We start from the raw sequence: 25411 nt of genomic DNA on the forward strand, positions 1-25411 counted from the left end.
CTCAGCCACCAGAAGGCTGCCTTCTCCGTGCATTTTCACAAAACAAGACCAAGGCAAGAGCACAAATCAGGGGGTGGAGGAACACATTTGCTGGCAGCGGAAAACCTCAACTGATATTCATTTAAATTATTCCACTCATGGCAATGTAATCTCACCCCTTCTCAAAACCTATGATTAAAACAAAACACAGAGTACCAGATGACAGAAACCCTTTAGTGGATCAACTAATCAGAACATAAGTCACCAATTACTGGCAGATAATAACTTTTATGTTCCATCTCCCCCTCACTTGGCAGCTCCCACCGCATTCTAAAGCTGAGTCCTGTCCAACTGGGTGCTGGCCCTAGCTTAGCATTGCTCATCTTTCACACTAGAAGGTTCTCTGAAAACAAGGAGGGGTTAAAAGAAAGGGAGGAAAGAAAAAAAATAATAAAAGAGAGGAAAAAAAACCCTGCTGAAAGCTGCCGGGCAGAGATAGCAACACTAATTGCTCCCATTCTCTGGCTCCCTCAGGAAGTAGATTACCACGCTCAAACCACTCATATCTTTGTGGCAGCTCTCAGCAGAGCAAGTCAAACCCACTGCCACTGAGTCAGCTGCAACCTCTACAGGACAGGGTCTAACTGGTGTTTTCTTCCTGAGGTTGTAAATCTTCAAGGAAACAGACTGCCACATCTTTCTCCAGCAAAGCTGAGCACTTCACCACTGCGACACCAGGACCTCCTCCAGAGCAACTCAAGTACCCTTAATTGTTTATGTTCTTAATATGGGAGCCTCTTGAATGCATTCATTTTTAATTGCAGGCTTGAGTGTGGGGCCCATCAAAGAATGACAAAGCAACTCTATTCACTGGTCCCCCCCCCCCTTCCTGCAATGATGGTCTTTTGATTTATTTGCAAATGACAAGCTTGGCAAGCCCCACTTGAAGGCTGCCCTCCTTTTTTTTTTTTTTTTTTAAGAATTCAGTTGCATTTTCCAAGATGCAGTAGAGTCAGCAGTGCTGTGTATTTGTGTAAAATTTTCCCCCTTCAGTTCCTTAATTAATGACTTAAATGTTTTGACCTAACTGTTGCCAAGCAGAGCATTTGGGCTCTAATTTGTCATTTTGGTAAAGATGCATCCTTGACAAAGGCATCGCAGCTGCTTCAGCTCCTAAATAGCACATTTCCATTATTCAGGAACCCTTGTTATGTAGGAGTTCACATGAAGGAAAAAGACAGCTTCTGGTGGCCTTAAAGGAAAACGCACTCTGTTGTGCCAGGCACAGTGCTCAATACAAACGTTGCGGAGAGAACCACAGGGCCCCACCATGAAGTCATCTCATCTTCCTGTGTCTCAGAATGGAGAGAGCAAGCCTCGCCCAGGAGCATGCTCCAAACAGGCCAGCACCTTTCACCCTCTTCACAGGTCTTAGTCATTAGGCAACTCATGAGAAATGAGATAGTATCATACAAAAGAAGGATTAGTGGGAGGAAAAGCAAGTGACATCATTGTGTACTGGGCTAAAACTACAATTTTTGGAACAGGAATGTACAAAGATTAAGGTACCTTGAAAACCAGGTTTATAAGAATTATCTTTTTTCTCTTCTTCTTTTCAGAATGTGAAATAATTGTTTCCATATGTTGTTGCTAAGTACCATAGAGCCCATTACAACTTAAAGTGACCGGTACAAACCACCAGCCTCATGGTTCAAACAGATCTTGTGGTCTAGTGCTTATCCTAAAGAGCCACACCAGGATACCTGTTTTCCTTATGTTGTTGTTGTTATGTGCTGTGGAGTCGGTTCCGACTCATAGCGACCCTGTACAGGGTTTCCAAGGGTGTAAATCTTTACGGGAGTAGAAAGCCTCATCTTTCTCCCGCTGAGCGGCTGGTAGTTTTGAACCGCTGACATTAAGGATCGCAGCCCGATTCGTAACCACTACGCTACCAGAGCTCCTTATAGCTACCATACAGCCTTCACATGCGTATGGAAGACTGTAGAAGAATTGATGCATTTGAGTTGTGGTATTAAAAAGAATACTAAAACTGCCAGAGGAACAAACAAATCTGTGTTGGAGGTGGTACAACCAGAATGCTCCTAAGAAGCCAACATGGCCAGACTTCGTCTCTCATACTTTAGGCATATTATCTGGAAAGACCAGTCTCTGGAGAAGGACATCATGTTTGGCAAATTAAAGGGTCAGCTAAAAAGAAGGAGACCCCAACAAGACAAGACGGATTGGCACAGTGGGCTCATGAGTGATAACAATTGTTGTGAGGCTGGAGGGGGTGGGGGGCAGGCAGAACCTCCCAGTGTTTTCTTTTATTCTGTACAAGCTCCCTAGCTGTTGAAATAAGCTCTACAGTACCTAACAACAACACAGACTTCTGAGACTTGGCTTTGGTGGTAATGACTTCCAGTAGTCATTCCTAGTGTCTTATAGTATCAGTACAAAGCAAGTGACTAATTAATGCCCAAAATAATGTTGTCATTAAGTGCAGTGGAATTTGGCCCCACCCCTCCATTCATGGTCACCCCATACACAATGGAACTAAATAAATGGTATCAGTCCCTCAGGTCTAAAATGTCACTAGCTTTAGTATTTCACACAGTTCCCAATCTTGTTTGGTCATTGCTTGGAAGAGCAGTTTTGTGTGAATGTGTCTCTAACAGGCTGATATCTTTAAAAGATGCAGGTGATGGGAGAAGAAGCTCGTGTTCACAGTGGCCAGGGGCCAACGCAGTGGTTTCTGAATGTTGAAAGCAAGCTAACTGAATGACCCACACACCCGAATGACACTTGGCACTTTCTCCTTCCTATGTACCACTCAGGGGAAGCAACTACTCCACAAGAAAGCCTACGCCATCAATGCAAGACGGCTCCAGTGAGGTGCATTATGTACTGGAAAGACTCCAGAGTGGCTTCCGCTAAAGCCATTCCCAGGGCCCCAATCTCAGTGCAGTCGACTCGGTGAGGGAGTCCCAACCCTGGACCACACTCCTTCCAGCAAAATGGAATTGCTAAAGAAGTGATCTTTTAGGAAAGAAAGACATGGTTCCTGGCCTTTCCCACTGACCCTGGCATTCTCATTTCAACCAATGTCATGTGCCAATGAACCTGTAAAGTTTCAGAATGCAATTTAACTCACAAGTAGCCAGAAGCAGGATTCGTAAGGGAGGGAAGCTCTTTCAAACTGGCACTAGAGTCCTCAGCAGAAGCAGTACAGTGCTCTATACCTCAAATGCTACATCCTTCAGAGGTTGGGAGCCACTGCAGTAGAAAAAGGACTGTGAACTGTGAAGTCAATCGTCAAGGGGGTGAAAAGCGGTTTTCAAAAACATTTGAGATCATTAGTATGAAATCTGAGATGCTGGCTAAAAATTTCAAAGCATAACTTTTGGAATACCTTGTTAAGTATTTAGAAGCTGGTAAGCAGGATGATCTAAGATCACAGACTTCACAGTGTTTATAGATTGACGGACTACTGACTCATCTATGCAAGTGGAAGCCAACATGACAGCATTTTAAATACAAATAAATTGCTTCTTTTTAAAGCACTAGATCACTGCATCATAATACAATGCACAGAATAATCTTCACTCCTCCAAAATAACCACCAATCTACCTTCACAGAAAAGTGTTCTCAGAAATCACAGAGTCCAGCGGTGGCACTGTAGGTTAAGCACTGACAGTTCAAACCCACCAGCTGCTCCTTGAAAACCTGATACAGGGTCACGAAGAGTCGGAAGCGACTCAATGGCACTTAACAATATGAGAAAGCATGTAATTAGGGTTACATGGATTGATCAAGTATATAATTAAAAGTATGTCAAAGAAAAAAAAGGTGAAACCCAAAATGAGCCCTTTTATGCCTCCATCATGTCCAGTTATAATTTTTAAATCCTACAGTTTTATTCTGCTATCTTAAACTATACTAGGGAAGCTTCCAATAAGAAGAAACAGGCAACTGAAGGTAAAATAGGAACATTCGTCAAGTTGACGTTAAGTGTCGCCGAGTTGGTTCCGAATCTATAGCGACCCTGTATAAGGTTTTTAAGGAGTGGCTGGTGGGTTTGAACTACCAACCTTTCAGTTAGCAATCCAGTGCTTATCTTCAAGCACCACAACAGTACTCTAATTCGTAAAGAATGGACCATTTTATTAATAAGGTTCCCATCACCCCCATAAGTTACCTTGCTTATAATTCACAAGTTATTTTACAAGTGAACACATCAATTTATGCACTCTTAGGTGTTTTCAGAAAGCATCCCGAGATATTCTTCCATTAATTATGTGGGTTCCAGGACATGCCAATTCTCGTTTCCCAGAGCAGAAAGCAGATTTACCCCCGGATTGTGTTACAGTGGTCTGCACTAGAGGGGTTCCCACAGGGCTGGGCTGGCTCCATAATGCTGAGCTCCTTCTGGAAGAACAGAATAGACTTCCTGCCATTTGGACTGTGAAGCACAGTCATCCACAGGGAATAAAGGTCAATGTTGCACTTTTGGTCATTACGGAATCATTTGAGATGATCTGCGGTGAAGATGAGAGGAAAATCGAAGGCTGGGAGAACTCTGAAAATGGCTTGACCTCAGACCAATTTTCATCTCCGTCTGTCTAATAGACGTGGGGATAAAAAGCCCTCCCTCCTTCTAGACCACTCAGCTGTTTTCAAATCCTCGCCACAAACCAGGAATCAGTTAAACAACACGTTAATAAGGGAAAAGAACTGTCTGCGCCCCAGACTGGGGCTCCTTCAGGTTTTAGGTTATCAGCTAAAGTTTGGAACTCCGTTTCCCAGTCTGCAAGCAGCACTGCAGAGTACAAATTTTATCAGCTACAGAGAATCACCAGCAGTGAGAGGCATGTGCCCAAATCAACTTACTTGTACATGCAAATATACGTGCTCTTACATGCCTACCCCCTCCGAAAGACAACCACGCAATTGCTGTTAAATCTGCTCACACAAAGGAGAACAGCAGTTCTGAAAACTGCATGTTGCTATGCTAAATAAATTTATATGTTTTTCAAGTGTTCATTTAAAGCTGCTTAACCATTAAGGCATTTCAATCCTTAAATACCAAATATTCTTGGGAACCCAGAGCCTAATCATCACTTAAGCCATGGAAGAAATGTTAATTTCCTTCTCCTTTGTACTAGTACTCCATTTAGCTGTTGTGGCCAAGTTACTTTTTTTAAGGTAATGCTGTATCATATATAAGTTTAGCCCCCCACAGTATATCAATGTCAAACAACATCGTGTCAAGCTAAGATTCAATTCAGGTAAGTGCCACTGCCAAATTTTCTTGTTCCCAGACGGGCTTTAAGATTATTTTATTGCTTAAAATTTAATTTGTTCCAACTCGTGTCTCCATGACAACGTTGGCTAACCCTGCAAATCATTTGGGTAATTGGATATCTTATCTTTCTATTGCTCTCAAATCGAATGATTCTGCTAGAATTGTAACAGCCAATCAAATTTACAGTCCTCCTGAGTAATAGTCTTGGAAAAGTAGCCACATTCATCTCCTCTTTAAAGCCATATTAACCAGTATGTGACAAACAGGAGAATTTGGTCTTCAAACTATGCTCCAAATTATAAATGATGTCAATACCAATATTCTCACAGCGCAAATTCTGCTCCAAAGCTCCTTTCCCCTCTCAGATTGCTATAATTTGAGAAGTACCAATTGTTTCTCTTTCACATAAACGTTGAACTATTTCAACACTTTCAATGGAAATGAAAAGACTAATTCTACAAACTATTAAGAGGCTCTGATGGTACAGTTAAGTTAAGCACTGGACTGCTAACTACCCGATGGGCAGTTCAAACCCATCAGCTGCTCTGAAGGAGAAAGATGAGCGAGCGTGCTCCTGTAAAGATGTACAGTCTTGGACGCCCTACAGAGCAGTTTTGTGCTCCAGAGGATCGCTGAGTCAGAATCAAATTGATGGCAATGATTGGTTTAATCAGGAAATCATAGATTTTTTTTTTTTTAATCTGATCTTGTGATCAAATAACAACCTAAATACAAAATTATAGTAGTGTAATGACCAGGACTTATCTGGAGCGATTTACTTTCAGTGGGTTGTCATTTTTGTTAGTGGCTGTCAAGTCAACGCTGACTCATGGCAACTGTATGTTTAACAGAATGAAGCATTGCTCATGAATCCAGGTATGTTTGAGGCCACTGTTTCAGCTACTGTGTCGGTCCATCTCATTGAGGTTTCCCTCATTTTCACTAAGGCTAAATATAATTAGTTAAGAAATACAAATAAATACAGGAGGGATAAAAAGCACAAATACAGAATTGGAGGAGGCATCACTTTATAGACAGTACACACTTGTTACTTTTAAAGACTCTTTGGTATAGCACTGTAGGCACAGCACTGAACGTGGAACCACACAGGTTGGCAGTTCAAACCCACCAGCTGTTCCTTGGAAATCCTGTGCAGGGTCACTGTGAGTTGGAATTGACTCAACAGCACTTAACAACAACAGCAATATGGGTAAAGCCAGGACAACCTGACCAAAGTAAATAAAGGGAGAAAGAAAGGAAGGAAAGAAAACAAATACAGCTTGAACAGCCAGTTGAAAAACCTCTGTACCCTTAAGAGAAATCTGTGTAGTCAAAATCTGACACCTCTTCATACCTCATTTAATTCACAAATATCACAGCATCCAGAGGATTCAATGATAGAATACAGGATTTCTTACAAGATTCAAAAGTCAGCAATTCCCCACTTGAGCTAGTGGTATGATTTTGGCCTTTGGTCAGCTAAAAAGTACAGAGAAGTTGGACACATTTCCATGGTCCAATTCCAATCTTCTCAGTAGCTGTGAGAGGAGACTGGCTTTGCGGGAACTCGCTGCCCAAGCACTGTAAAAGAGCCAGCCCACTTACAAATGGAAAAGACTCCAGAACTCAGGCCAACTGGCAGGCTGAGGGGCTTGTCAGGAGCCTAGAGCTTCCCTCACTACACCGGATGACAAGGCCTCAGCTCAAGCTAAACAGAGAGAGTGGAGAATGTGAAGCTTCTCGATATACCCAAGTCAGCAGGCTGGCGAGCTTGTATGCAAGTGTGAGAGCAGGTATGGGCACAGTTTGTCTGAGCACAAGTCTACCAGACCAGCTGTGCCTCCTTCAGTCCAAATATTTAGAAAGACACACAAGAAGTTTCTACTGCATCATGCTTGGCAATAAGAGTCGACAGCCTCAACTTCCAATGTGTCTAATCCCAACGGCCCTGTTTTTCTCCCTTGGGAGTTTTTCTCCTGCTTCTCCAATTAGCAACATAAACAGCAGCTGTCAATGTGACAGTTAAAAATCTCAGCCCTGTGACTATGACGTTCATGGAGAAGGTGGAGAAATAAAACACAATTACTCAAACTTTTACATGGCATTCTATGTTTTCACAGATTCTATATACACATACTGTGTCAAACACATGGCCTTCTTTTTCCCTAGCCAAGCAATCAACTGATCTTACCATTCATCCTCCAAAACTTATTTTCAGGATGACAAATTCTCTCCTCAAGATTTTCCAGGTGACATTAAATCTCTCCAGATTTTCCAGGTTACATTAGAAAGGAACAACAACAAAAAAATCTGAAAATACCTCCCACTGTTTGTTCTTCCAAAACTCACTTCCAAAAAAAATGAACCCAATCTTTACTGTTCATCACCTTCAATGAAACCACCTTGACACAACTTTATTCTTCCTGTAGTAGTTTGTATCACTAAGACTGTTGTCTCCCAAGGATACATCATGACATCTGGCCCAAGTAAAGCATTTTACTGCTCCTATATGTTGCTGCTCTCGTAGCGTAGTGGTTACGAATTGGGCTGCGAACCTTAAGGTCAGCGGTTCGAAACTACCAGCCGCTCCGCGGGAGAAAGATGAGGCTTTCTATTCCCGTAAAGATTTACACCCTCGGAAACCCTGTACAGGGTTGCTATGGGTCGGAACCGACTCAATGGCACTTAACAACAACAACAACATATGTTGCTGCCGGCATGGATCTGATTTTTTTAAAAAATAAAAAAGCTCAACAAAAGGCTTCTCTTTTTAAGTCTAAACATAAATGCTTAGAATCTTAGAAGGAGATGAGTGAAAGGCTTTGTAGTTGAAGAAGAAAAATAACACTAAATAATACAGATCAAAAGAAGAAGTAAAGTAGGCTTGGGGGGAAAATGGTGCACATGGCTTGGAAATCCTACTGCATGGTCCAGATTTGAAGGATTCAGCAGATCGTTATTGTTCCCAGTGAGTCTGATGGGATGCCTACTGTGTGCCTAGTACCACTGAAACTTCTCAAGTATGCTAACTAATTAACCCTGGTAAACAAGATGATGGGGAAGGGTAGGGTGCCACTGTCATCCCTTAATCCAAGTCTGTTTTCTCTGTTGTGGTGGTGACATTCTGTGGAGTCAGTTCTGATTCACAGTGACACTGTATAGGGTTTCCACAGGATATCCAAGGCTATAAATAGAAAGCCTCATCTTTCCCCAGCAGAACCAGTGGCAGTTTCGAACTGCTGACCTTGAGATGGACAGCCCAACACAGTAACCAGTACACGACCAGAGTTTCTCTGTTGTAAGGGGGAGTTATTACTATGGACACCAAGGAATGCTAGAGTGCTAACAGAGCTCTGGTAGAAGAAGACACAGAGAGCACACAATACATGGGGCTATGGAGACTGGTCTACTGTCCCACATAAACTTACTCAATTATAACAAACCCAGCATAAGAGAAATGAACTTCTGATACAAATAAATAAACCTTGAAAATATGCTGAGTGAACTAAATCACACTACCTAAAGGGCAAATATTATGCCGTCTCACTTGTATGAAATACCTTGAGTAAGCAAATGCCTAGAGACCAAGATTTATTAGTGGTTACCAGGAGCTCTGGTAGCGTAGTGGTTGCAAGTCGGGCTGCCAACCTCAAGGTCAACAGTTCGAAACTACTAGCGGTTCCACGGGAGAAAGATGAGGCATTCTGCTCCCATAAAGATTTACAGCCTTGGAAACCCTGTGCAGGGTCACTATGAGTCGGAACCGACTCCACGGTACTTAACGACAGCAACAACCAGGAGTGAGGTATTAAATGCCATCAAGCTGGTTCCAAACAGCAGCTGGTGACCTTGAACCCTGAAGTTCAAACTGACGGCAGTCCAGCAGCACTAACCCACAGCCCCACACCAGGGGGAGGAAGAAAAGGGGAGTTAATGCTTAAGGAGTCCTGAGTTTCTAACAGGGGTCATAGGAAAAGTTAGAAAAGGAGATGATGAAAGTAATCATTATCACTGAGCTGTACACATAAAAATGGTTGAAATGGCAACTGTTTTATTATATGCACTTACTTTAATATTCAGTGAATTAGCAATCAATTAATTAATAATTAATAAGCATAAGAAGCTGATTTTTGTCACCCAAAGAGCTGGACAGGACAACTGTTCAGGGTTCGAGGGACATCTGTCACTTCAGCTGCCTGGGAACAGGAGAGAACCCTTCCAGCATCCCAGTGACTCATCCTTTAGTCTCCCAAGATGCAGATCAATGTTGGACCGTCTTTCCTAAATCCAAAGTGACCTTTTAATGTTCACTCCCTAATACACAGAAGCCTTTCAAATGGCTTCTACACCAGTAGAGTCGCTGAGTTTTGTTCTCCAAGTCCATTTTTCCCCCAGCCATCAACTAGATGTTCCCACACAGAGAAAGAACAGCCCTTCCCTTCTCATTCGAAAATCCATACTGTCATTGCCCTTGCAAACTGCTAAACAAGCAGTATCGGCAAGTCACTTGTGTTCTGTAATATATTTACTGCAAATCCCAATGGCTCGCCTCCTAATGCAGTTTTCTGTTGTATCTATTCCTGTCAATACACTGACTGGTCACCTTCCTTGTAAGTGGATCTGACCGGCTGTTTGCTTAAGGCAACAAGAGTGCTTGAGGAACAAAAGTTTCACTCCAGAGGAGACAAGCCTGGAGGCCAACCCTTGGTATCTCCTTATCATACCATTTACTCCACCATGGCCTCTGAGACCACCTAGAATTCTGTACCAGGGCAGCTCCCACACACAGAAAACATCAAAATCACAATCCTTTTGCACAATTATTGCCTAGTTTACTACCTATCCATATTAAAGCAAACAAACAACAATTGCTATTGAGGAAACTTCCACTCCTAGTGATCCCTTGTGTGTCAGAGTAAAGCTACACTCCACAGTGTTTTCAAGGCTGCAACCTCTTGGAAACAAACTATTAGACCTTTCTTTCTGAAGAACCTCTGGGTAAATTCAAACCATGATGTTTTGGTTACTAAAGCGCTCATCTTTTGCACTATCCACGGACCCTGTTCACATCTTAAAGGTATATTATTTCAAGCTTCGTTTAAAGGGCCAAGAAGAAGGTCAAGAGCAGAGCAGCTTTTGTGTGTTAAAGTGCAAGTATTTATTGAACAGGGAAGCACTGTCATGCCATAATATGGTGCATCTCCTAATACAAGCATGCCCAAAATACAAAGGGCAAGTCTACCAGGAAAATGTACAAACATATCTTAAGATAGAATTCTTAAAATGTACAATAAAAGCCTTCCTTCATGCATCAGTCAAAATGGGGGTTGGGAGTTAAAGAAATGTCTGACCTTCTAACAAACCTTCTAAGTTTTCCAGATTCTGAATGATTGGACTGATTGACTGGGGGGCTGGAAGAGGACCAAAGCGCTGTATAAATTGTGTGTTAAGATACCACACAATGTTACAGAGTCCAGAGGGTGACTACATGGGTGTTCACTATTGCTTCACCATATACTTTTAAATCTCCTTAAACTGCTGGCGGGGTAGAAGACCATGCAGAGATTGTAAGATAACAAAAATTTTTCAAAAAGCTCTAAGTAAATCATCAATGTGTATAATCATTATTAAGAAACCTGGTGACTAAGTCAAGTTCACTGCCTTTAGACGAACTTGTAATTCAACTTACTGGAAACTCTACTTGGCAGTTCTGATAGACATTAGTGATAAGCAGCAGGGACAGTTATGAATATACACATCAATTTACACGGAATTGTCTGTCTAAGCAACATACTAATTTATTTTTTAGGTACAAACTTAATTTTTTTTTTTTTTTTTTTTAAGTAATATACTTTAAAAATGGGATCTTGGTGCAAGGTGTAATGCTGCAGGATAACAACTGGACTGCTAACCACAAGGTCAGCAGTTCAAACTCATCAGCTACTCCGCAGAAACCCTATACAAGGTCACTACAAGTTGGAACCGGCACGACAGCTCTTAACAACAACATTCTTTGTGCTATCTATGTCTAACCCATAACAGTATACAACAAAGTGATCCAGCTAGCATTTCATTTATCTTTTTTTTTAAAGATCTCTTCTTCCTGTTTATGGGTATGTGGGGACATAAAGCATAATGCAAGTCAAAATGTTTCAGTGAACATAAAGCATAATGCAAGTCAAAAGTTTTAAGAATTCACCTTTATAACAATTACAAATAATCCTGTTAAATCTTGAAGGACAATGCCAGTATTAGGGTATTTTTAAAAAAAAAAAAAAAAAAAAGTAAATTTCTTATTGATAGCAACTAAATGGTGTTAGTAGAATTTTTATCATATGGGAACCATCCATTCAGTCTTCCTAGTTGGTCCTACATGCAAGTTTTTAATATTGTCCATCTTTTGTGGTGTTCCTGTACGTTTGATATTAAAATACATCAAACTATTTTTTTAAAAAAAAAGCTCATTGGAAATTCTGACTATAAATCACTTCTCCAAAAGAAATAAAACAGAGGAAATGTGGTTGGATGAAATGATTAGAAATAAATTGAAATCTTGTAAAAATACCAAGACAAACCATTTTTAAATCTTTGTATAAGTATGCATCTTGGATCTCTTCATTGAAGTTTTTACTCTGGGTTTCATGGACTTGCTGAAGGAGCCCCAAGATGTCCACAGACAAAATTATTAGACAAAACTATCTGTGCATTTGTGTGTAAAAATGTGTACTGCCCCGTGCCAAGTAGCACCGTGATTTAAAAAGGATTCAGGAACCACAGCAGTCACAACTAACATGCTACATAGTAGATAAAATTTAGTTTGTATAAAGCACTGAGAAGGGCAGATCTAAGTCTCAAACTCAAGCTTCTAGAAGACTGAAACCTAGCTGCAGCAATAAAAAAGGCACGTGGGAAAAACACATCATTACAGAAAACAAAATCAAGCCAAGTGTTGTGACAGCTTCCTGCTGGAACAAGACAGAAGGAAGGCCTTGAGATAAACAGGCAGCATTCCTGGTGAATGGGCCTTGAAACATACTGAGGAAGGCCAAAAGGCCTCAATTTTTTGTATAAAAAAACAGAAACATACCAAACATACTTCACAGATGAGGAAGAAACCTACTAGTTATGTTAATGGAATTATAAGGAAGAGGAGGGACCCAGGTAAAACAGGAGACAAAAGTAATCTGGGCCTTAAGTGACATTCAGAGGCAATCCGTGGAGTGGGAAGTCAGAATTAATAAGAACCAACATGAAGACCCAAACACCTAAAGAGGCTTGGTATTTATAATCTTAAAGATGCTCTTTTTTAGCCTAGAGTTCCAAAATAGAGTAAGTATACTTACTGTGGTGGTTCTTGTTGTTGTTATGTGCCATGGAGTCAGTTCTGACTCAGCGACCCTGTACAGGGTTTCCGAGGCTATAAATCTTTATGGGAGCAGAAAGCCTCATCTTTCTCCTGAGAGATGACTGGTAGTTTCAAATTGCCAACCCCGAGATTAGCAGCCCGATTTGTAACCACTACAGAGCTCCTTCTACCACGGTTGTTGCTGTTATGTGCCGTGGAGTCGGTTCTGACTCATGGCGACCCTGTACAGGGTTTCTGAGGCTATAAATCTTTACGGGAGCAGAAAGCTTCATCTTTCTCCCACAGAACAGCCGATAGTTTTGAACTGCTGACCTTGAGGTTAGCAGCCCGATTCGTAACCACTATGCTACCAGAGCTCTACCACTGTTAGGTAACGTCAAATCAATCTCGACTCATAGACTCTATGCACAACAGAACGAAACCTGGTCCTACACCATCCTCACAACTGTTATGTTTGAGTGTACTGGGATGTTGCTGCCACTGTTCCAATTCCTCTTCTTACTGACACTTGACTTTATCAAACATAATGGCAGTCTTCAAGGACTGGTCTTCCTGACTATATGTCCAAAGAATGAGAGACAAAGTCTCATCATCCTTGCTTCTAAAGAGCATTCTGGCTGTACTTTTTCCAACATAGATTTGTTTGTTCTTCTGGTAGTTTATGGTACTTTCTATATTCGTCTCCAACACCGTAACTCAAATGCATCAATTCTTCTACAGTCTTCCTTCTTCACTGTCTATCTTTCACATGCACATGAGACAAATGAAAATACCACAGCTTGAGTCAGGTACACTATAGTCCTCAAACTGACATATTTCCTTTTTTAACACTTTAAAGAGGTCTTTGGCAGCAAATCTGTCTATTGCAATACCTAGTTTGATTGCTTGACTGTTGCTTCCATGAGCATTGACTGTGGAACCAAGCAAAATGAAGTCTCTGACAAGGTCAATCTTTTCTCCATTTATCATGATGCTATTTATTGGTCCAGTGATGAGGATTTTTATTTTCTTTACAATGAGGGGTAATCCATACTGAGAGCTGTAGCCTTTGATCTTCATCTGTAAGAATCTTACATCCTCTTAGCTTCCAGCAAGCAAGATTATATTCTGTGCATACCACAGGTTGTTAATGAGTCTTCCTCCAATCCTGATGCCACATTCCTCTTCATGTAAGAACTATTTGCTCGGCATACAGTATTTGCTCAGCATATAGACTGAGTAAGTATGGTGAAAGGATACAAGCCTGACACACATCTTTACTGATTTACCTAGCGTATACCCTAGAGGGGTGGAACTGTGTCCCCCTAAAATATGTTGTAAATCCTAACCTTTGTGTCTGTAGTTATAGTCCCAGTTAGAAACTAACTGTTATGTTAATGCCACAGAATTACAGTAGGGTGTGTCTTGAGTCAATCTTTTACAAGATATAAGAGAAGCAAATAGAGAAAGAAGAAAAATAGATACCAAGCCACATGGAAATTACCAAGGACCAAAGAAACAAGCTGAAGAGAACAAGCCGTTTTTCCAGAGAAAGAAGCGCCCCTGAATTCGGACATCTAGCCGCCTACTAAAATTATGAAAAAAATTTTGTTTATTAAAGCCATCCTCCTACAGTATCTCTGTTATGTTGTTGTTGTTATTGTTGTTAAGCCTGTATAGGTACTAAAACAGAGAAAACAGGACAAATCCACTTATATGCTTCCATAGATGATAAGTGCTGTCCAGTCACAACTTATAGAGGCCCTGCATAAGGTTTCCAAGGAGTGGCTTGTGGGTTTGAACCAATGACTTTGTGGTTAGCATCTAGTACCTATCCTACAGTGCCACACCAGGACTCCCATAAAGATTTGTTGTTAAATGACACTGAGTCAGTTCCAACCCATAGCTTCCCTGTATAGGGTTTCCAAAAAGGAGCTAGTGAGCTTGAACTGCAGACCTTACGGTTCAAAGCTGAACTTACAGTCCAGCTCATTAATCCCCAGCACCACATAGTACCTAACACCGATACAACATACCAATACATATATAGACTCATTGGTATATTTATGTGTATGTGTGTGCATACACACACATATACACATAAATATATATATATATATGGAATCCTGGTGTGGAACCGTAGAGTAAGCAATGGACCGAAAGGTCAGTTTGAACCACAAAGGTTGGCGGTTCTAACTCACCAGCCATTCCCCGGAAACCTTTTACAGGGTTGCTATGAGTTGGAACCAACCTGACAGCACTTAACAACAATATATATACACATCCTGGTGTGACACTCTAGTAATAAGCACTAGACCCCTAACTACAAGGCTGAGTGGGAACTGACTCAATGGCACTTAACAACCACAAGCTAGTTAACTAGTAATGGCATAGCATCACGCCAGTCTAGTCTGACAGAGATTTCTGTGCTTCGACAAAGCGCATGATTTGGACATGCATCTATGGTCTCAAAAACAAATGATCCCACTTTATCCACTGGATAATGAATATGAAATGAATACCCAGATTTCAGTGATGTCTGGCAAGTTGAAACTGCATACGAAACTCTATCCCTTCCAGTGTACACAATGGTGTACAAACACCAGGTGTAACAGCATCTCTATTTGACAGAGGAAAACATTAATTCAGTTGACAAAATTTACAGACTCTGGTTCTTCCTCTCATTTTAAGTTTTTTTCCTTATGCCAAAAATGGCCTTCATGTCACCATTTTCGGCTGATATATATCCAGGTCAAAAACTGACTAAGTAGCAAACATAACTACAAGAGAAACTAAATTAATAGTTTCTTACACCGGGTCTGGAAGGAGACGTTGCAGGGGGAGGCAGTGGAGTAAATGTGTTTAAGATGATGAATTCATAGTGCTTCAGTAGAATTACCTGTGGTGGCGGTGGTGGTTGTGTGCCGTGGAGTCGGTTCCAACTCATAGGGACCCTGGTACAGGCGCAGAAAGCCTTATCTTTCTCCCTTGGAATGGCTGGTAATTTCCAACAGCTGACCTTGAGGTTAGCAGCCTGACTCCTAACTGTAACACTACCAGATCTCCTTAGAACTAAATGGAGTAATTAATAATTTCAATATAAACTAATGAAATATATAACTGTAGTACACAAAGGTGATTTGATAAAATTACGAATCAACCTTTATGATTGTTGTTGTTGCTGCTAAGTACCATGGAGTCAGTTCTGACTCATAGTGGCCCTACACAGATGGTCTATAAACTGAGCAATTCTAATACTATACCTTTCTGCAAACAAATTTAGTAACAATTTTTTTCTTAAATTAGGTACGTGTCAACACATAAATATCTTAACTGATGTTAAAATTTCAGTCTATATCACTTTTTCAGGCTGAACTATGTCTACACACACAAACACAAGATACATATAGGTATATGTATACATATGTGCCTATCTATATAGAGATCTAGATATACATCTACCTCTATACACTCTATAGATGATGCATGAGCCCTGGCATGGCACTGTAGGATAAGCACTGGACTGATAACCTCAAGGTCGGCAGCTGAATTCTACCAGTTGCTCTTAGAAACCCTATATAGGGTCATCACTATGAGTAGGAACCAACTCAACAGTACACAATAATGTTACATATATATTAAGGAGCTCTGTTAGTATAGTGGTTACAAATCGGGCTGCTAACCTCAAGGTTGGCAGTTCGAAATTACCAGCCATTCTGTGGGAGAAAAATGAGGCTTTTTGCTCTCGTAAAAATGTACAGCCTCAGAAACCTTGTATTGTACAGGGTGGCTATGAGTCAGAACTGACTCCACGGTACTTAACAACAACAACATATTTATATATCCACATTTATGTCTACTCCAACTCTGTAACCGGATGTGTGGTCAGTGTAGAAGTATGCTCTATTGGGTTTTTTAATGGCTGACTTTTTGTAGGCAGATCACCAGGCAGAGGCACCTCTGGGTAGAGTCGAACCGCCAACCTTCTGGCTAGTAGCCAAGTGCTTATCGCTTTGCATCACTTAGGAACTCCAATACATAACTGTTGTTGTTAAGCACCATCTAGTCAGTTCCAACTCATAGTGACCCTGTACAGGGTTTCGAAGCTATAAAATCTTTGCAGGAACAGAAAGCCTATCTTCCAACCTTGTCACAGTCCAATGATTACCTATAGAGACACCGAGCTCCTCCAATACATCGAGTAGGTTCTGACTCATAGCAAGCCTATACAGGGTTTCTGAGGAGCAGCTGATGAGTTTGAACTGCCAACCTTGTGGTTCAAAACCAACCTTTCAGTCCAGTGTTTTATCCCACAGTGTCACATCAGGACACCTCAACATACAATTGCTGTTAAGTGCCGTCAAGTCAGTTCCGACCCATAGTGACCCTATATAGGGTTTCCAAGGAGTGACTGGTGAGCTTGAACCACCAACCTTGCGATTCAAACGACTTCGCAGTCCAGCGTGTTAACCAACAGTACCACACCAGGACTCCCAATATACAATGTTGTCACTATTATGTGCCATGGAGTCGGTTCTGTCTCAACAACGACCCTGTAAATCTTTACAGGAGTAGAAAGCCTCATCTTTCTCCCACGGAAGAGCTGGTAGTTTTGAACTGCTGACCTTGCGGTTTGCAGCCCGACTCGTAACTACTACGCTACCAATAGCTCTACTTAAAACATAAAACCATGTTCATGGAAAATTCTATGGCAGATTTATTACCAGAGAACACACCAACTCCATTAGTGAGGACCTAATCTTATCAAACTAACCAGCCAACATAAGCAGGTCTATGAAAATTTTATTAACAATCACTATGCTGACTATCTTGAGTTAAAGGTCCTAGTTCTGAGAATTTCCAATTTTCAAAAACCTGAAACTATAGGAAATGATGGAAATGGGTGGGTGGGGGTGGGGGTGGGAGCAACTGAATCCATTAAAGTCTTAAAGAGAGCCAAGATGCTTAAGTTTCCTCCTATTGAATTCACTTTATAAAAGTTTAACAAAAGAACATTAAACATCCAGATCTGCAGAAACCTCAAATGGCTCCATGAGACTAGAGATATCTTTAGTTTAGCACTCAAAATGGGTTACTTAAATATTTACTAAAGGAAGGGATTTTCCTTCCGGATTTCATGTTAAACATTATTTGGGAGAACATCTTCAGCTCTCTGTGGCTGGTTGCTGGCTAAAACACTCCTCAAGTTACAAAGATAAGGACAACTGAGGTCCAGATAAGTGGCTAATGTCACAGATAGCAATTGCCACGGGGTAAACTCCAAATTTTTATGGCTGGATCTTTCAGAAACAGATCACCAGGTCTGTCTAGTATCTGAGGTGCCTCTGGGGGATTCAAACTGCCAACCATTCAGCTAGTAGAGTGCTAAGGCATTTGTGCCACTCAGAAACACCTTAGTCAAGTCATACAGTCCTTAAGTAAGTGACCTCAAGCAACTGTTTTACACAAAGGTAGATTCTACAGGACAACAGCTCCCAAGGGGACTCTCAAACTCTCCTCTCCATTCCAGAGATGCAGAAACAAGGAGAGGCACTCAGAGTTATCTTGGCTTCCATCATCTCACCTAATCCCCACGTTGTGAAATCCTGCCTTTATATAGAATACTGTGGATGTCTGTGCATTGGTTTCAAAATTTTTAAAACTGCATTAAAATACCATTTATCTTCCGGTTTTTTTGGTGTCCCTTTGTATTTCTAGCCTGAGGTGACTGCCTCCTTTGCCTAACCCTAGTTCGGGCCTGGGCAGAAAACAACCAGCCACTCCACTAGCCCACAGTGCCAGTGAGGAGTCAGCAGTAAGGAATCTGTGCTGCCTGCAATACAAAACAAAGGCTAATCTTGTACCTCAGAATCAAGGATCTAAAAATACAGGGAGCCTTCTCTCTATAAAGCCAGCAAAGGACAGGCCTGGCTAAGGAAAACAAAGTCAGAGGCCACTCTAATCTTGATGACAGCTCCTTCTTTGTAGTACAAGGTTGTTAACACCTGGTCATGCTTAACTCTGAGAGCCTATGCACTAGCAAGTCCTTTTCCCCTAAGTCTGAGATTTTTTTACTGGGAAGAGGAACGCAACATGACAAACTACAGACAGACAACTCACATGGTTAAAAAATAAGAAGATAAACCTTCCAGACACTAAGCCAGTTCTTTCTCAGGAAATAACTCATAGGTAAAAACCACACTAATAGTCCTACCTAAACACACACACAAAAAAAAAGATTATTAAGCACATCATTTTCTTGTCCTCTTAAATGTAACTTAATCTGAGGATAGTATCTCTCAACCACTTACAACTTTCTACCTACCTGTAATTTCTGACCTCCACCAACCAGTCTATGTGCTGAGTTTCCTAATTGTAAGGTTGAGCAGCATACACAAGAGTGAGAAGAGAGAGAGATACAGATCGGTTGGGGGTGGGAGATTGGGGGTTACTACAGAGACTCGAGGGTGCTGCTAGCATGGCTTCATTTCAGGTGGGTACAGGGGAAAAGTGATCCCAGCTCAAGCTTCCCAGACTCTGATCATGTGTCCACGGTGTGAGCAAAGCAAAACCCTATCTGATCTACCACCACACAGGATGACTGTGATGTCATCAACTCAGACAAATCACCTTTGGAAACTGTTAAGTGCTAGGCAAGGTTAATCCACTCACGATAGCTTATAGCATGACTTCTGTATGCTGGAAAATATACAAGTGGGATCAATAAGGCCTTTAGATGTATTTACTATGTGCTTTATTCCCCCAAAGATTGAAATAAAACAAAAGCAAGCTAAAGATCACGCCGCCATACACACCATGCACAGCCCTATATACTAGACTTGCTTCCACTGGTATCAGAACACTGTTAAATTTTATACCACCTGACTCTACCTCCTTCTTGTACAGAGATAATACAGAGTTTGCCAATCTAACATGGAAAGTGAGATAAGACAGGCTTTTTATTGTTATTTACTGACATCTCAGCTCCTGACTTAGGACAATCCAAGTCACAGCAGAACAAAATGCTGCCTTATCCTGATCAGTTCTCATAATCAGTTGCTGGGATCCAGAGAGGGTTTTCACAGGTTGATTTTCAGAAGTAGATTGCTAGGTGTTTCTTCCAGTACCTTCTTAGGCTGGAAGGTCCGCAAAAACCTGTTTCAGCATCATAGCAACTCACAAGCTTCCGCTGACAGTGGTAATTGAGCATGAGATGCACTGGCCAGGAATTGAACCCAGGACCCCTGCATGACAAGTGAGGATTCTACCACTCAACCACTATTGCCCCTGATAGACAGTCAGAGATCTATATAAGAAAGGCTTTGGTAAGATAAATTGCCTCACTGTTATAATAAAAGATTTAAGTATCTGCTAGCATTTCTACTCAGTAGACTTCTCCGTAACCAGCCACAAATGAGAGAACAGAAAGTCAAGGGAAAGGTTTATCAGGAAGTGTTGACACAACATAAACATAGACTGCGGGCACCAAACCAAAGAAGGAAACCACAATGATACCACTCTTGATTTGGACGCACTTCCACTTTAAAAAACTTCCAGATGGAAAACTTGGTGGTGAGACTTGACACTGAAAACTCTCAAACGCACTCTTCCAACAGACCCGCTGAAAGGTGGGAAAGGAGGGCGGTCGTCACACAAGAGACAAATCTTAACAACATTAAAGCTCTCTGCTGAAAGTTTCCCCATCACTGCATTTTTTTCAGTAACAAAGATGTTGTCAGAAATGACAATTTTTTGTGTCCCCTGATGATGCCTTGCTAGCATTTGGTTATAAGCCATAAAGCAGGAATAATTTCAGCCTGTCAGGAGTCTCGCTAATGCCCAGTTTCCCCCTAGAGAGAATTCCTGTCAAATCTAATGAGAGCTCCAAAGGCCCTCTCTACAATATAATGAGCACTTAGGCCTTGCTGGTGATCAGGCGGCAAAAAGCATCAATTTGAGCCTGGCTACACCCTGGGGGCCAGACGTCACCAGTTTTAATAAGAATTATGATTACTAGCCACACCAAATGCCTCCTCAGAACTTATTATTAATGCGTGACATTCAGAAGGATGTTTTTCAAATGTAAGGCCACTTTAAACTGAATTAAAGCCCTGCTTTGCGTACCAATCCAGTTAAGGTTCTGTCACTAAATTTCAGGGGGCTTAATACCCTACTATAAAGAACATGGTATCTGTCTCTCAGCTTTTCACGTTTGTCAAATTACTGTACCAATTATGTATAGCGTAGCATCAGTGCACACAGGCAAACTATATACCCACAAATGCCTGGTGGAAGACAGAAACTCATTAGAAAACTCTCTCCACACTATGGGGCTCCTGCTGCTTTTTGTCCCTTCTTCCTACTGGATAAGAACAGGAAGCAGGGGCAAAGAGCAGCAAGAGGGTATTTCACCACGGACTCTAGATTACCACCTCTTTTTGCATCCTCAGTAAATCCAGCACCGAGGCCTTGTTCATGTGTAAAAAAGTCAGGGAGCTTTGTTAAAATCCATTTGAGTACAGGAAAAGTTTGGGAGAATAAGATTAAGTCATGCTCTTATTCTTTATGCTTATTGGTTACCAAAAAGCACACTTTAATTTTTTTTTTTTAAGTGACAAGTCAGAAATCCTAGGCCAAGTGTATTTGCATAATTCATTTAAATGACCAGTGCTTAGCCACAGATCTTCAATTACTATCAACAAGTTGTAATTTCTTCAATAGGGCCCTAGCTATTTAAACACAGAAAAACAAAGGTGAAATCCAGCACAAACTAGGTTACCAACGCTCTAATTCAGAGTATCAACCTTTTAAAAAGGTTCAATTATATTAAAAGGCCCTGAACTTAACTATCCCCTTCCAAACACGTATCTGAGAACATATCTAATGTACATGATAACTTAACATTATGAAATCTATGATGAATTAAAAATCAAAGAGCACAGAGTTACAAAAGCAGAATTCAACTCTGAAACACACTTGCTTAATGAAAGTCTTTGAATATAAGGAAGATCTGAAGGCTGAAACTAATCAATTTCTCCACTGTGCCCCAGCCGGTCAGCCATGCTCTTTAATTTAATGAAACAAGGGTTTCAGATGAAATAGCACATATACATCAAGTAAGAATTGTATTGTTACACTTTGAAATGTGTCCAACTGTGCAACTTCATCTGATGATAATTTTTTTAAGAGGCAATCGATTTCTAAAAGACGTATTGTACCAGCGTCTTGATGAAAAAGTGAATGTCAGCATATCTCCAGAATACTTACACCCTGCCATTAATGCTTTCTTTGGCAGACAATGACTACTCAATCGAGGGTCCTTTGGGCTGAGCAATCATTTAGCTTTTCTTCTCTTATGAGGTCCTCAGTGTCTTGTTCCAGCTCAGTACTCTTTTTATGCACCATTATGGTAGCCATAAGTGTGAATTTTATGGGAACTTGCAAACTCATAGTCATAGCTAGAGCTTTCCAGTCACTAATCTTTTCATGCTTTTAAAACCACAAGGACTGAAGCAACTCCCAACATAAAAAAGATGCTTTTTTTCATCTCCAAACTTGCATCAATTGAGACATGTTTCAAAAATATGTTTGCTAATAAGCCACCAGCCCTGGGTGTCTCTTGATGCAACCCCAAAGCAACAAGAGAACTGCAGAGTTAATCACATATCTTGTTCCAGACAATTAAAGAGACTCTTGGAATACCCTCCTCACCCCCACAGGCCATATTTCTTTCCTAAATGAGCACAAACATAGCTATTCTGAACCAGAAGCTCCAAAGGCAACTCAGATCTTTCAAAAGAATAAATCCAACCAGATGAAAAAGTAAATTCAGAGTCTCAATAATATGTATCTGCCTACAAAGAGACAAGTTTATATTTCGTGAGCACTTCTCACTAGTCATTTCAACTTCCTATTGTCTAGAAAGAACCTTGGATGCAGAATACTACAACAGCTCATAGGAAGGGAAAACAAGGCAGAAAAATGGTTTACAAACCCCTCACTACTGAGGACAAAGCCAGTATTATAAAATCATAATGAAGTGATTTCTCATTAAAGCTTACCTGTTTATGCATTTCAATGTTTAATCCATATGACATTTCATAATACTGTAAAGACAAAAAGGATTAAGCATTTCATTAACTCATATATTCATAATGGTAAGAGCCCATATTTGCTAATAGTAGATGAAAGAAGTCCACACTTTGATACCTACCATCACATAGTGCCTCTGCATTTCTGTCTTTTCACTTGCCAGTTTCTCACATTCCAACTTAAGGCTACAAAAGCAAAACAGGCAATTTAATGTAAACATTATGTAACTTGTTTTAACATCTGTCTCACGTATTTGCACTTCAAGTAAAAACACATCAATTTGGAGAAGCCATAAACTATCTAGGTAAACACCTAAAAGCTTTGCCCAAGTACTCAGTAAGGAAAAGGAATAAGGTGAACAGTACAGACTATCAATTCAGCTATCATTCTTTTTCTTCTTGGCACTGGGTCACAGAAGATGAACAAAAATGCAAAAAAAAAAAAACCGTGAGTCTGACCAGTTCCTTCTCATGCCCATTTGTTCACTCCTACCCTCCTGTCTCAGACTACTTCTCTGGATTCCACCAAAATCTGGTCTTTGCACACTCTTCAATCTCAGAAATAGGCTGTACCACACACCACCTTTAACAACGCAGTCTCTAGGTTTGAAAAATGGTATTCTGTGAAGTTGGTCCCTTTTAAAATCTTTGGTTGTTAAATGCTTGCCAAAACATGCCTGTCAAGGAGCTACTGCAATCAAATGGATTGAAGTTCTCCCTGCTTTATAAACATGGTGTGTTACCCAGGTATACCTCAGGTTTGGAGGTATTACATACAAGTAAACAAAATGTCAAAAATCAGAAAACTCCAGGAAAAAAAAAAACCAGAAAATTTGCATGCAAGTCACTTACTTTGATCTGTGTGCTTCCCCCCACCCACCCACATCACAAAAAATCAAAATGGTCATTATATAGTTATATCTTCACTTCAATCAGTCAAGATTCATAAGAGAAAGGCAAGGAGCTAACATTACTGCAAAGTTCACTATGAGCCAGATACTTTACAAATAGTTTTCACTTAATTCTTTTAAAACAGGTATCTTTAGAGAAGAAACTAAGGCTGAGGTGGAAAAGTGTGACTCCAGTCTCCTCTCCTATAAAAAATGATGCCAGCGCAAGTTGAGTTTTCTCCCACACACTACCTTCCCCCACCATCACCAATGACAGGAAACGCTAAAACCATCCAGCCTTCCATATGGGACTTTGCCTCTAACAGTCCAATTCCCTAGTACAGCAAGCAGTGATTTCAACACTGGCTTTGCCTCTGAGCCTGCACTCCAGAGCCAAAGCATCGATTGGACCAACGTTTCAGCTCAGCCTGTTGCAAAATAAATAAATGAAGTGCAAATATTGACGGTTCTCATGCAACTCCTAAATACACGAAAAAGGACTCCCTGGAACAGCAACAAATGGGCAAAAGGGAAACAATGGAAGGAGGAGGAGACAAGAGAAGAGGCTGCCTGGGAAGAGCCAGGAAAGGGGGAAACTTGAATGACAGGTCTTAACTGCGACTCCACACGCCACCGCCTGGACACAAGTACTAAGTACAGCAGCCGCCACCGGGCTGGGCAAGGGGCAATGGGACGCTGGAGCCACTCCAGGGCCACCACTCGCACAGTGCCACGGGACACGCACCTGTGATACTGTGCCTGCAGGAACTGGAATTCCTCCTTGATCCGGTCCAGGGACTCTGGGATTGTGAACTTGAAGGGCTGGCCTGCAGCCTGGTGGGGCGTCTAGGCGAGCAGCAAACAGGAGCAAGGGATAGGGGTTCGGGCAGATAAAGCGGTTAAGTCAGAGCAAGGAGTGTGTGGGACATAAAAACAATAAAAATAACAATAATAAAGTTAGATGTGCAGAAAATGAAGCCTCGAACTAGACTTTACATTTCGCTTTGGGAGGGGAAAGACGACATTCCCCTGACTCCCAGCTTCTAAAGAGGCTCAGAGTCCCTAACAGTCTCCATGGTGGGCGGTGTGCCCGGGTCACAGGGTCCAGGGAGGGGGGCTCTCCAGGAGCCAGGAAGGACCGGGTCAAATAGTCCTAGTCCGGTCAAATTGTCTTCTCCTCTCTCCTTCCTCCCCCACAGGGACGATAATGACCTCGGGTATCAAGGAGAAAAACAACTCCCCTACGCATCCCCCACTTCCCCAGCCTTCCCAGAGTAGCCAGGGCCACCTCCTGGCACACCGGAAGGGGGGGCTGCATTGACATGCAAATAAGCGAGACCAAATAAAAAAGGGGGGCGCCCCCAACCTGCCACGGAGGAGAGGGAGAATGTGGCTGGCTAAGGGAGAGAAACCCTAGCCTCCTTGGGCGCCCCCCTCTGCCCAGTCTAGACAAGTGGGAGGGGACAGAGAAGAAAGGGGGTAACAGTTTCAGCCCATTACCTACGGTGTGGAGGGGGCCCAGGACGCCCCTAGCCTCACATCGTGGGGCAAGATATCTGCCAGATTACAAGAACTACTCGTTTCTTATAGCAAAGCAGCAGTGCCTCACCCACCCGCATTTCTGCCCCCAACATCCCCCTCACCCACCCGGCCGTATCTCACCGGGTGCCGGCTCTGCGGGAACATAGCTCTGGAGGCGGCCGCGTCTCTGTTCCTCGGGCAACTTAATTCTCCGCTCAATTTCCAACTTTAATCCCGATGAGAAAAATTAAGCCAGGCAGAAGAGGGAAACGCTGGTTG

The 25411-nt window shown here is 41.6% G+C and overlaps 1 protein-coding gene across 9 annotated transcripts in view; it reads right to left on the reverse strand.

Moving 5' to 3' along the window:
• The window catches only part of TLE1 (transducin-like enhancer of split 1 (E(sp1) homolog, Drosophila)), a 129271-nt gene extending 103867 nt beyond the window's left edge, over positions 1-25404 (reverse strand). For 7 of the 9 annotated variants that reach the window (XM_006834948.1, XM_006834949.1, XM_006834945.1 and 4 more), the window contains exons 1-4: positions 25274-25297; positions 24357-24457; positions 22844-22907; positions 22692-22736 (exon numbers count right to left, since the gene is read on the reverse strand). In XM_006834948.1, coding sequence (XP_006835011.1) covers positions 22692-22736; positions 22844-22907; positions 24357-24457; positions 25274-25297 — 234 coding nt within the window. Of the gene's footprint in view, positions 1-22691; positions 22737-22843; positions 22908-24356; positions 24458-25273 lie in introns of all 9 variants that reach the window. The other 2 variants (XM_006834942.1, XM_006834947.1) reach the window with 2 other exon arrangements.
• Between the last annotated feature and the right edge of the window lie 7 nt (positions 25405-25411).

Source organism: Chrysochloris asiatica, unplaced genomic scaffold (assembly GCF_000296735.1).
Source record: "Chrysochloris asiatica unplaced genomic scaffold, ChrAsi1.0 scaffold00014, whole genome shotgun sequence".
Classification (NCBI taxonomy): Eukaryota; Metazoa; Chordata; class Mammalia; order Afrosoricida; family Chrysochloridae; genus Chrysochloris; species Chrysochloris asiatica.